Source organism: Hemiscyllium ocellatum, chromosome 9, assembly GCF_020745735.1.
Source record: "Hemiscyllium ocellatum isolate sHemOce1 chromosome 9, sHemOce1.pat.X.cur, whole genome shotgun sequence".
Classification (NCBI taxonomy): domain Eukaryota; kingdom Metazoa; phylum Chordata; class Chondrichthyes; order Orectolobiformes; family Hemiscylliidae; genus Hemiscyllium; species Hemiscyllium ocellatum.
Genome location: NC_083409.1, coordinates 73,707,705 through 73,720,669, shown reverse-complemented (window position 1 = coordinate 73,720,669; position 12,965 = coordinate 73,707,705). Strand labels below are relative to the sequence as shown.

Genomic DNA, 12,965 nt, shown 5'->3' with positions numbered 1-12,965 from the left:
AGCAATAAAATGCTCTCCATCACTCAGTTTTATTTCTGCCAGGGCCATTCGGATTCTAATTTCATTGCCACCTTGATCCAAACATGAACAAAAGAGCTGAAATCAAGAGATGAGGTGAGAGTTACTGTCCTTAACACACAGGCAGTACTTGCTTGAGTGTAGCATGTAGTAGCCTGAGCAAACATTAATCCTATAGGAATGAAGGAAACACAATCCAATGGTTGGAGTGATAATTAGCACAGTTGTGGATTTTAAAGGTTAATCATCCAATTTCCAAGACATAGCTCCTGAGCAACTCCTGCAGCGAGCCTAACCATCTTAATTAATGACTCACCTCCCATTATAAAAGGTAGGAAGTAGGAATGTTCATTGATGACTTCACAGTTTTCAGCACCATTTGCAATTCTTCAGGTATGAAATGGTTGGAGCCCATATGCAGTTAAGACAACTTTTCAGCTTGCAACTGATAAGTGGCAAGTATCAATTACACCAAACAAATGCCAGGCAATGGCAATTTTCAACAGGAAAGAATCTTTCTTCTGTCTGTGCAATTCAATGGCACTGCCTTCACTGACTACGTCAGAAGTTGAGATCTATGTGACATGAAGTCACTTCTGGTCTCCCCAAAATCAGGTTACCATTTACAAGGCACAATTCAGGAACATAATGGAATAATCTCCCCTTGCCTGAATGAAAGCATCTTCAATACACAAGAAATTTGTCACCATCCAGGACAAAGCAGCTCATTTGAGGGCACCCCATGTAGAACCTTCAATATTCACTCCCATTAATACTGACATACAGTGGCAGTGGTGTGTACCATTTGCAAGGTGTGCTATAGCAATTTAAACTTGTTTCAACAGCACACTCTGAACTCATAATCTTAACCATCTGGAAGACAAAGGCAGCATATGCATGGGAACATTTGCCTATGCAAGATTCCTGCCAAGCTACACACTATCCTGATTTGGATCTATATTGTAGTTCCTTCACTATTCACAAAATCAAAATATTGGAACTCCCTTCATACAGTGCTGTGGCATCCCTGCACCACAGACTGCAGCAGTTCAAGAAGTCAGTTCACTTCCATTTTCTCAAGAGCAATTAGGGATGAGTAAAACCTGCTCGAGCCTGCTGCACAGTCATCCCATGAAATAATAAGCAGTAGCTTAGACTAATTGGACTAAATGGCTTGCTGCTGCACGTTTTCTATATATTTTGGATTGTTCATACAACCACTAGTATGTAAACAAAAATAATTTTTCATTTTTATAGAGCCTTTATTGTAGTTTCATACAGTCAGATCTATGGGAACAATAGCACCGAAATATATTTTGTTTTACTTTTATAGAATGTTTACTTTGATTGGATTTCTACAGCCTATTTTCTTCAGCCACCTAGACCAATGTTTGTAGCAGGAAGGGCCAGCACAAACTGTTTCCACCTGCCACTAATGCTCCCTCTAAGTGTCAAAAAATAAAACAGGGTCCTCTTATAATGTAGTGGTAGTGTGCATATTCCTGGCCCAGGAGACCCAGGCTCAAGTGCCACCTGTTCTAGTGATGTATAATAGAACAGATTAATTAGAAAAACATGGCTGTACCTCTCATATTGGAAACTATAATTGAGAAAACAATCTTAGCTTGTAGGAAGTCTGCTTAAATGTTATTCTTTTTTCTAGTTTAACCTGTTTGTTCTATTTATGTCAGTACAGTAAACAAAACATTGAATCAATTGACTACATTTATCAAGCAGTTAGACTTTGCATCACAAATAATGTGCTATTCTATTCAGTTGGATCAACCTATTGTATAAATATCACCTAAGATTTATGATGTTCAGAGAACAATACAACACAGTACAGGCCCTTCAGCCCTCGATGTTACACCAACCGGTGAAACTGATCTTCAGCCTATCTAACCTACACTAATCCATTATCATCCATATAATTATCCAATGAAGTTCATTCAGTGCATTGTATTCAATCTGCTCTTAAATGAAAGATAAAAAAAGGCACAATTTACACATGCAGTTAAGAAAAGATTGTATTTCTTTACTTTATTATAAGACAACAAATGCTATCAAACTAAAAAAAAAGGGGGAAAATAAAGCATAGAGGTTCTGATGATTTATTTATTTCAGCAAGGCACATCAATAATGTGGGAAAGGCAGCATTGAGTGCACATATCTAGTGGTCATGGGAAGTTGGTGTGGATCTTTTTGAACCAGTGCAGACCTTGATGTAAGGAGTGTCCACAAATGCTGTTAATCAAGAACTTTAATTTAGTACTAATGAAAAAAGAATAAGAATATAAGAAACATTAGGAGGAGTCTGCCATTCAACCCTTTGAGAATCCATTGCTATTAAAAAGGTAAGGATTAACCACCTATCTCAACTGCAACTTCATGATTTACTACAAAAGGGTGGTAGATATTTGCAACTCTTCAAGTGGTAGTTGTAAAACAGGATCAGTTAATTTTAAAATCTGAAAAAGACAAACTTTTGTTTTGCAAATGTATTAGGGATTTGGGCCAAAAGCAGGTATATTGAGCTAGGCCACAGATCAGCCATAAGGTAACAGGGATGAATAGCTACTCAAGTTGCTAAATTCTTATAAACCCAAATCATATAGAACATAGAACAATACAGCACAGGATAGGTCCTTCGGCCCACAATGTCAAGCCGAACATTTGTCCTAGCTTAAGCACCTATCCAATTGCCACTTAAAGATCACTAATGATTCTGACTCTGCCACTCCCACAGGCAGCACATGCCATGCCCCCACCACTCTCTGGGTAAAGAACCTACCCCTGACATCCCCCGCATACCTTCCACCCTTCACCTTAAATTTATGTCCCCTTAAGGCCTAGCACTCTCAATCGATCCTCGTACAACCTATTCTTCATTCCAGGCAACATCATTCCTAATTTTGTGTTTAAAAAAAATCTATGACTTACTGAATACCTCAGGAAAACCCAGATGTACTCAATTCTGTGGTTCCTTAGTTACATTGCTAGTTTCACCTTCAAAACTTGAATGACAGCAAATGAATTTCTTTTCATAAAATGAATGACTCTGGCATGATCTTCAGATCACCAAGTCCTGAAAAAGATAAAAGTCACACCACCAGGTTATAGTCCAAACAGGTTTAATTGGAAGCACATTAGCTTTCAGATCGACGCTCCTTCATCAAGCGTCACTCTGAAAGCTAGTGTTGCTTCCGATTAAACTTGTTGGACGAGAACCTGGTGTTGTGACTTTTATCTTTGTACACCCCAGTCCAACACCGGCATCTCCAAATCCTGAAAAAGATATTACTGCTCCCAGGTAATTGTCTTGTGCAACTGACTGTATGTAGGTTATGTTTGAGCATAATCTTTATTTTAAATTTTTTTCCTTATAAAAAAAGTTTTAAAGTTAAATAATAACAAACCCTAATGGACAATTGTTTATATTTTTTCTTGGCAGAAGTCTCCCAGCATGGATACCAGTACCACAGCAAAAGCTGGGCCAGAATCAAAAGTTTAAGTCGCCATACTCCATGAAGCTCTGCTCTCAGAGAGAAAACAACTGCTGGTGACTACGCTGGAGGATCGCCGCGTCTTAGACGAGGAGGTACAGAAATTAAACCAACGCTTTGACATCACTCTGTATTACAAGCGAGCCTCTCGCCAACTGAGATAACTGACTGTCAAAATACCTCACCGGAACGGCCATTTCTTATACATCTAAGCGCCTATACCGTTAGTCTGTCCAAACATGATCACTTAGCAGCGGCAAGGACAATCCAGAACTGATCACCTGCCATATAATGGTCACCAACGAGGATACCGAAAGCCTGAACTCGCGTCAACTCCCTCTCGGGCATCTAAAATGCTGTAACACCGCCGTTTGGGAATGGCGTCATTGACACTGCACTTCAGCCTATACGCCGCGAAGCCTCACGGGACTTGTAGTTTTCTACGGGCGGAAGTTGGTGTTTCTATCTGTGACGCCACAGGAAGGCGTCGTCGCGCCTGCGTACTGTTAGTTTTGTTTTGTGGATGGCCTGCTGAAGATCGGTAGGATTTAGCCGAATAAATAAATGGTGGGACGCGTTGGGGAGCGCTGGTCGACCCTACCGGTAAGGGTATGAGACTTAAGTGTGGGAAGTGATCATAAATTATTGTGAAATATAGATATAGAAAGTCACCGAGTAAATCCGGTTTGCACTTGTGGGCAGGAATTTCGGCGCTTTCGGATTGCTCTTGTCTTTTAGGCCAGTGACAGGTTTAAAGCGCCGGGGGGAGGGAGGGAAGGGGCACAGGTTATTTACTAAAAACGCATCTGGGGAAGACCTATACATTTAACCCAATCGCTTGTCTCAAAGATTCAAGAGTGTCTTAACCTTCTCAGAGAGCCACAAGTGTTATCGGGCTAGAGGGTGCACTTTGGCCAGTTGTTCTGATCTGTTCCTACCCGTATGATATCATTAATCCTGCTGCTGTGTGTAGGTGTGTGACTGTTTGTTTACGTGGAGAAAATAAATATTTAATTTTATGCACAGTTAATTTTCTCCTTAAGTTCACATTGGTTTTTATTTTATGCACAAATCTGGCCAAAATTGAAAACCATTTAAACCAGAAAAGCCAAAGTGAACGTGTTGAAAACAAGCAAAATTGAACATGAGTTTTCTTAAGTAACTCTGGAGATCACTTGTATATCATATTTACCCTGGATTGAAAATGGATGATGCTGAAGTCTCCCGAATTCACTGGAATAAGTTGTAAATGATGTGCATCAATATGTTGTGCATTTAATAAAATTTGCAATATTGTACTTGCTGCCTCGACATCAACAATGAAAATTGTATTTCACCTAGATACTTGTTTTAGAGTTTTATTTTAGAAAGTTGTTACCTCACTCACTTTCTTCTTCCATTGGCAGAGCAACACCGCTATGTTTCTGGCATCATTGGTTAGAATACCTAACTTTCCTCTGCAAAAATCAATTCTGTAATCATGGTTTGTTTATATGTATTATTGAGTTCTGCTCCTTTTAAAATGAATATCAATCAAAAATGAAAAGCATAGTTACTTATGTGCTGGAAAGTTGATGCTGTAAAGGGAAGACTTATAACTGTACATTTTTTAAAAATCATCTTTGGTGTCAGGAAGAGAGAACTCCTTGTGGAGTTTTAATCATTATGTAATTTATAACAATTAGATGAATACATTGCAACCATGACATTTAGTTGAAATGAATGTACAGAAAGAAAAAGCATTGAACTGACTGAACTGTACTTGTTGAGCAATCTAAAGTGAACACCTAAGTCATTAGCGCCTCTAATTTCCAATGTTTCCTTATCACTGAAATATTTTTTATTTGTTTTGTCATTCATATACAAGGATCAAAGGCAGGTCTTCCCTTGACAGCTTAGCATCACTTGGAAATCATGCATATGGTAAATGAAATGAATATTCAAATACTACAAAGGTTTTTATCTCAGTTTTTAGTTGCAAGTTGTTAATGTCATACATGATATCACTGGACACTAATCTGATGAATCTTAACTATATGTTACTATGCATATTACATCAGTGACATTGCATGCATACTCCATTCCTGTGGTTACCAATCTTCTAAAATAAAGATCCTCCACACCATTAGGAAGCAGATGAAAATTGGTGAATAGATTTTGTGACTAAATCATGCAGAATTAATCATAAAATCACTACAATATGGAAGTAGGCAATTTGACCTATCAAGTTCACTCCAACCTTCTGAAAGGCATCTTACCACCCTAACCTATAACCCTGCATTTTCCATGCCTAATCCACCTAGCCTGCACTTCCCTGAACACCATGAGCAATTTAGCCTGGCCATGCTGCCTCACCTGCCTATATTTGGACTCTGGGAGAAACCGGAGCATCCAGAAGAAACCCATGCAAACATGGCAAAAATTGCAAATTCCACACCCATTGTTGCCCAAGAGTGGAATCGAACACTGGCCCCTGGTGCTGTGCGGCAGCAGTATTAATCATTGTACCATCCCACTTTCTGATTTGTACTCTAGTATTTGACTGTTGCTGTGAAGTGACTTATCAAGTTACCAGAGGGCTATGGTGTTGCTCTCGTGTTGAAGAGTGATGAGTAGTGGTTTACTTGAGGATCACCACACCTTAAGCAAGGGAGATGTTGAGAAGGAGGACCCTTCTTTGTAGCCTTAACCAGTACGGGAATTGAACCCACACTTTGGTATCCCTGCATCACACACCAAGCACCATTTATTCTCATTTGTTTGATCACTAACAACTTGGCTATTTGAGATGCCAGTAGGTCAACCATTCCTAACGTTTAAAAATTTTTCTTTCACTGTCAGGATAAAGAGTGAGGGATAGCTTTGCATAGTTACCCGTATCTTCTCTGATCAAATAGATCATCAACTACGTTTTGGTTATTCATAGGATATGTGCTTTGCTGGCTGAATCAGCATTTATTGCACATTCCTAGATGCCCTTGAGGAGGTGATGGTGAGTTGTCTTGAACCACTGCAGTCCTTGGGGTGGTGCACCTGCAGTTCTGTTAAGGAAGGAGTTCTAGGATTTTGTCTCAGCTTCAATTAGGGAATGATGATATGAATCCAAGTCAGTATGCACAGTGGTTTGGAAGAAAACTTAGGGTGTATTTACTGCCCATTCCTCAAAGATAGTAGTGGTCATGGATTTGGAGGATTCTACCTAAAGAACTTGGTAAATTTCTACAGTGCATTCTGTTGCTGCTATGCATCAGAGGTGGAGGCTGAATGGCTGGATGCCTCATGCTTGGTTGCTTCTCAATTACTTTTGCATTAGAAGGACAGTGAAATAGGAGGAGTAGGCCTAAGTCCCATTGAGTTAGTTCAACAATTCAAGATAATTTTTGCTAATCTTGAACCCTACTTTCTGAATTGTACTTTAGTGTTTGATCGTTACTGAAGAACGACTTGTAAAGTCACCATATTCCCATAGGGCCAGAAGATTGCTCTCTCATTAAAGAGTGATGACTCGTGGATTAACTTGAGGGTCATCACACTTTAGGTAAGGGATAATTTGGAGGTGCCGGTGTTGGGTTGGGGTGTACAAAATTAAGAATCACGCAACACCAAGTTAATAGTCCAACAGGTTTATTTGGAAGCACTAGCTTTCAGAGCGCTGCTAAGCAGTGAACTGAACCTACTGACCCCAAGACATTCATTCTATATGAGTAATATTCGAACAATAAATGTGATAAAAATTCTCTGGCACTTCAGTTTTCCCTCAGTACTGCAATTAAGTTGTCCATCTAAATTATGTCACAAAATTGGAAAATGTGGGTTGAACTCACAGTTGTCTAACTCAAAAAATCTAGACAAAGTAAATCTTTTGTATTGCTTTTTGCTGTTATTTCAGTCAGTGCTTTAAAATAAATTGCTCATTTGTTAAATATAGTTTGCCCTTAACAAAGCCCTTATAATCTCATTTTCTACCTTTCTACTGTTATGACTTAGGAAGCCAGGCAGTGAAAGATAGGACTGCAGTCTAAATGTATATACACTTCATATGCTTTACTGAAATGAACAAAATTTTCAACCTGCTCCTATATACGAATATTGATTCTTATGTTTGAAAAGTTCCTGTTGCTAATCTGCCATGTGCTCATTTTGCACCCAATTAATGCTGGCAGAATCCGTCCTGTTCAATTCTGCTACCTTCCAGTCCTTCACCCTCATCTTTGATTCAATATTATTCTTTCTGATCTTGGATTGAACCCAACTATGTTGTTATTGCTTTTTCCTGGTTACTCTGAGCGAAAAATTTCGTGTTCCACTTAATAGTCAATTTCATTTTGTTCATGGGAAATCATGTCTCACTAACTTGATTAAGTTTTCTGAAGAAGTAACAAAGAGGTTCTGGATGTAGATTTGCTCACTGAGTGGGAAGGTTTGTTTTCAGACATTTTGTCATCCTACTAGGTAACATCTTCAGTGAGCCTCCGAATGAAGCACTGGTAGTGTAGCCCATTTTCTATTTGTATGTTTGGGTTTCCTTGAATTGGTGATGTCATTTCCTGTGATTATATCATTTCGTATGGTAACATCATTTCCGGTTCTTTTCTCAGTGAGTGGTAAATGGAATCAAAGTCAACGTGCTTGTTGGTAGAATTCCAGTTGGAATGCCACGCTTCTAGGAATTCTTGTGTGTGTGTCTCTGTTTGGCTTAACCTAGGACCTTGCATTCTAAGACCAACCAAACAGAGACACGCATGAGAGTTCCTGGAAGTATGGCATTCCAATCAAAACTATATCAACAAACACATTGACTCGGATCCCATTTACCATCCATTGAGAAAAAAGAACCGGAAATGATGTCACCATAGGAAATGATGTCGCTGCAGGAAATGACATCACAAACCCAAGAAACCCAAACATATAAATAGAGAGCGAGCTACATAACCAGTGCTTTATTTGTAGGCTCACTGAAGATGTTACCTAGTATGGTGACAAGACATCTGGAAACAAACCTTCCCACTCAGCGAGCAAACCTACATCCAGAACCTCTTTGCTACTTCTTCAGAAACTCAAACAAGTTAGTGAGACATGATTTCCCATGAACAAAATCATATTGACTATCCCTAATCAGTCCTTGCCTTTCCAAATATATGTAAATCCTGTACCTCAGGATTCCCTCCGACAATTTGTCCACCACCAATGTCAGGCTCACCGGTCTGTAGTTCCCTGGCTTTCTTTTGAACCACCTTTTTTAAATAGTGGCACCTCATTAGCCAACCTGCAGTCTTCCAGCACCTCTGGCTATTGATGATAAAAAATATCTCAGCAAGGGGCTCAGCAATCTCTTCTCTCACTTCCCACACAGTTCTAGGGTACTTCTGACCAGGTCCTGGGGATTTATCCACCTTTATGCATTTTAAGACATCCAGCACCACCTCCTCTTTAGTATGGACATTTTTCAAGATGTTTATTTCCTCATGTTCTCTATCTTCCATATCCTGCTCCACAGTTAACACTGATGCAAAATACTCATTTAGTATGTCCCATATCTCCTGCACATTTTGTAGAATCCCTTTGTTTTCTCCTTAACGTTACTTGTCAAAGCTATCTCATGTCCTCTTTTCGCCCTCCTAATTTTCCTCTTAACTCTACCCCGACTGACTTTATCCTCTTCAACGGGTTCACTTGATTCCTGCTGTCTATACCTGACATATGCTTCCTTCTTTTCTTGACCAAAACTTCAGTTTCTCCAGTTGTCCAGCGTACCCTACACTAGCAGCCTTGCCCTTCACCCTAACAGGAACATACTGTCTCTGGATTCTCGTTATCTCATTGTTGAATGCTTCCCATTTTCTAGCTATCCCTTTACCTGCGAATATCTGCCCCAAACCAACTATTGAAAGGTTTTGCGTAATACTGTCAAAATTGCCTTCCTCCAATGTAGAACTTTAACTTTTAGATTCAGTCAATCCTTTACCATCACTATTTTAAAACTAGTAGAATTATGGTCATTGGTGCCAAAGTTCTCCACCACTAACACTTCAGTCACCTGCTCTGCCTTATTTCCCAAGGATAGGTCAAGTTTTGCACCTTCTTTAGTAGGTACATCCACATACTCAATCCAAAAATTTTCTTGTATGCATTTAATAAATATCTGTCCATCCAAGCCCTTCACATTTGTTGAGCTTAAAGCACGCTGGCCCAGGAACCAGTCTTGGATGCCTCTTTTTAAAAAAAGCACTTTGCATATATTATTTCATATCCAGGCTCTTTGGAATATTTAATTATATCATTTAACCAGTTATTTCTTACTCAATCCCCGCACTTTGGAGTTGATTGGTATTCTTTAGAATGGAACTTTGCATGTTTTAGGAATGAATTGTCATATTGTCACTTCTTCAAAAACATTGATGCAATTTGTCAGTTAGGATCTTCTTAACTTAAGCCATATACAACGCTATTTATAGATCCAAAACTTGATAATTTTTAGATTTACTACTGATAATCAATTAGGGTGGGCACAAATGCCTGCCTTGCTCGTGACACCTACATCAACAACAAAACTATTTTAATTGTTTTTGTCTGTTTGTCAACAATGTTGAGTGTGGGTATCATGTCTGAAAGTTTTCAATCCAGTGGCATATGCCCAGTCCATTGACTGTTCCATGATGGTTATCAACACCTCTACTAACACTGTGCAATAAATATCTTCGAGCCAATAGAATTTATTTAAAGAACATCTCTGCTTGTGTTAGAATTCACCTTCATTGATAGTGATCCTGAATTTTGAGGGAGCGCATGTCGTCTTTCTATTTCCTTGTGAATTCTCTAAGGATATTTATAATATTTATTGTTTTATGCATGTTGTCATTTTTAAGGCATTTACTTCATTTCTAATATTGTCTTGATCTTCTACTATTAAAAGTATTTCATCCTTTTATATTTTGCCCCTACAGATGTGCTTTTTGCTAGATATATTTTGACTCTTCTGACTGCCCTTTTATAGTATGAGGTTGTTTATCTTGGGTATTTATGCCTTACATGCCAGTAATTCTTTTAAAAGTATTCCATTTGTTTTCTATTGAAATGTGACAAGTGTCCTTCAATCCATTTGACTTAATTCATTAATGTCACAAAAGATTAATTTTTGATCTGTGGAGAAGTTGAACTGAGTTTGAGCTATGCAGCAATCCCTGAAGACAGAGTTAACCATGATCTTGAGCGAGGAATTTGTTCGCAATTTAATTTTTAATAACTTAAGTAAAAGGTTCATTGTACTACCACTCTAGCACATAATGGAGTGGAAGCTAGAGTCTTATGGTTAAAGGGTAATCTCCAAATCTCAAGTATGCTGTAAGGAATAGTCAGCCTGTGTCATAATTTTGTATTTGGGCAGGGAGCTTTGCATTACAAATGATTATAGTCTGACCCTATTTACTGGTCTGTGTTTTGTTTTTACAGTGACAAATGCTACCAATACCTGCAACTCGTTTTCTTCGAGATGAGATTGCTGTAGGATCTTGTAGAAATCAGGCATGAGGAAATATTTAGGAATAAAAAGGATTCAGTGCCAGAAATTGAAATTTCAGTTTAGAATTTCCTAAATCTGTGATTGAAGAAACTGTGGCAGTAAGTTGGACTGGTTGGATCAGAACTGAATTTAAACTGTCTTAATGAAGAATAATTTAACATGAATCAAATGTTAAAAGTATTGCTAACCTTCAAATATGAAACTTGCTCAATCATTAATGTCCACAGATACTTTAGCATTTCTCTCCATTTTGTTCTAGTGGTGGCATTTCGAAGTCTGTCTGACTCTGTGGCTCTATAATCACAATGAATTATTATTATATTGACCTTGAGCCCAGAAAAGTTGCTGGGAGGAGCTACGGTACAATAGATTGGCTGCTTCAAATGCATTGGAGTCAAGTTTAGTATAGACTGGTAAGTATTATTGTTGTACAGTAAAAATTTAGCCAGTTTCTAAGCTCTACGTTTTGTTAATCTGTTTCAGATGTAGTAGCAAATATTGATAATTGTTTTTCATTTCATAATATTAAACATTATGTTCTGACTCCCACATACTTGGTTGTCACAGTACTAGTAAATTCTCATTTTAGTTTAATTGTTACTGTTTTAATTATTTGATAACAGAAAATCAGGTTATGCTATTGTTACTCAAGTCTGGTGTTGAATGAACTAGATGAGCTGCAAAATAAAATTATTGATATCAATTATCGTTCAGCAACTTCAATATTATATCATTTCGGATAAATTTGATTAGATTGACAAGATACAAGTTCACTCACTGTTGTAAATTAAGTAATCTAGTTTACTAATTAATAGGTTCTAATTCCTGGTTGTGTTTGGGTGCCTCTCCTTCCCACTTCACTTTGCAGAGTATGTTTAAAAGTGACCTTTTCCCTAGCTTCTGCTGAAACTACAATGAATTGACTGCTGGCTGATGCATAATAACAGAAATAAATTTTCTGATTTTTTTCAAATCCTCCGTCTGAGGATATTTGTTAGTTCATAAGATATAGGAGCAGAATTAGGCCATTTGGCCCATCGAGTCTGCTCTGCCATTCGATCAGGGTTGATATGCTCCTTACCCCCGTTCTTTTTCCTTCTCTCTATATCCCTTCAACCCATTACCAATTAAAAATCTTCTAACTGCTCCTTAAATTTCCTCACTGTCCCAACATCCACCACACTTTGGGATAGCAAATTCCACAGATTCACAATGTTTTAGGAGAAGTAGTTTCTACTCAACTCTGTTTGAAATTTGATACGCCTTATCCTAAGACTATGACCTCTCGTCCTAGAATGCCCCACAAAGAGGAAGTATCCGTTCCATGTGTATTTTATCCACACCTTCTGTCATTTTGAAGACCTCAATTTGATCACTCGCCATCTCTAGAATCAATCTACTGAATCTCCTCTGAACTGTCTCCAATGCCATTACATCTTTCCTCAAATAAGGGGATCAAAACTGTGCACAATACTCCAGTTGCAGTCTCACCAATGCCTTATATAAATGCAAATACTTCCTTACCTTTATATTCTATTCCTTTAGCTATAAAAGCTAACCAATTAGTAATTATTAGAACAAATAGATATGCTATCTCTCCACAGTGCTGCACATGTTGATGCTTGAATATTTTACTTTATTTCCTCAAATACATTGTAATAACCTGGCAGTAATATTGCTCAGCAATCTTATGAATGCTGCAGTGGCTTTAAGAAGAAGGCTTTTATGCTTTACTTTCAGTAATCTTGGAGTAATTGAAGTTATTGTTTCATGACAGTAGCTGCTAATAGAGAACAAATGCAACAAAAATGGAGAGTTTATTTGTACTCCTTACAACATCCTAATTAACAAGGTTCTGATTTCAGGTGAAAACCTGACATTGAGATCTTATTATGGGATGTTCTTTGAAAATAATCAGAACTAAG

At 38.1% G+C, this 12,965-nt stretch overlaps 2 protein-coding genes across 7 annotated transcripts in view; one reads left to right on the top strand and one right to left on the bottom strand.

Moving 5' to 3' along the window:
• The window catches only part of gpx7 (glutathione peroxidase 7), a 29,107-nt gene extending 25,167 nt beyond the window's left edge, over positions 1–3,940 (bottom strand). The window contains exon 1 of one of the 2 annotated variants that reach the window (XM_060830472.1): positions 3,807–3,940. In XM_060830472.1, the coding sequence (XP_060686455.1) occupies positions 3,807–3,869 (63 nt within the window). In that variant the 5' untranslated portion in view covers positions 3,870–3,940. Of the gene's footprint in view, positions 1–3,802 lie in introns of both variants that reach the window. The other variant, XM_060830470.1, reaches the window with a different exon arrangement.
• The window catches only part of tut4 (terminal uridylyl transferase 4), a 103,990-nt gene continuing 94,775 nt past the window's right edge, over positions 3,751–12,965 (top strand). Inside the window, exons 1-3 of one of the 5 annotated variants that reach the window (XM_060830468.1) lie at positions 3,751–4,124; positions 10,971–11,138; positions 11,300–11,453. The gene's annotated coding sequence lies outside the window, so the exon portion shown is untranslated. Of the gene's footprint in view, positions 4,125–7,037; positions 7,060–10,970; positions 11,139–11,299; positions 11,454–12,965 lie in introns of those variants that run through there. The other 4 variants (XM_060830464.1, XM_060830467.1, XM_060830465.1 and 1 more) reach the window with 4 other exon arrangements.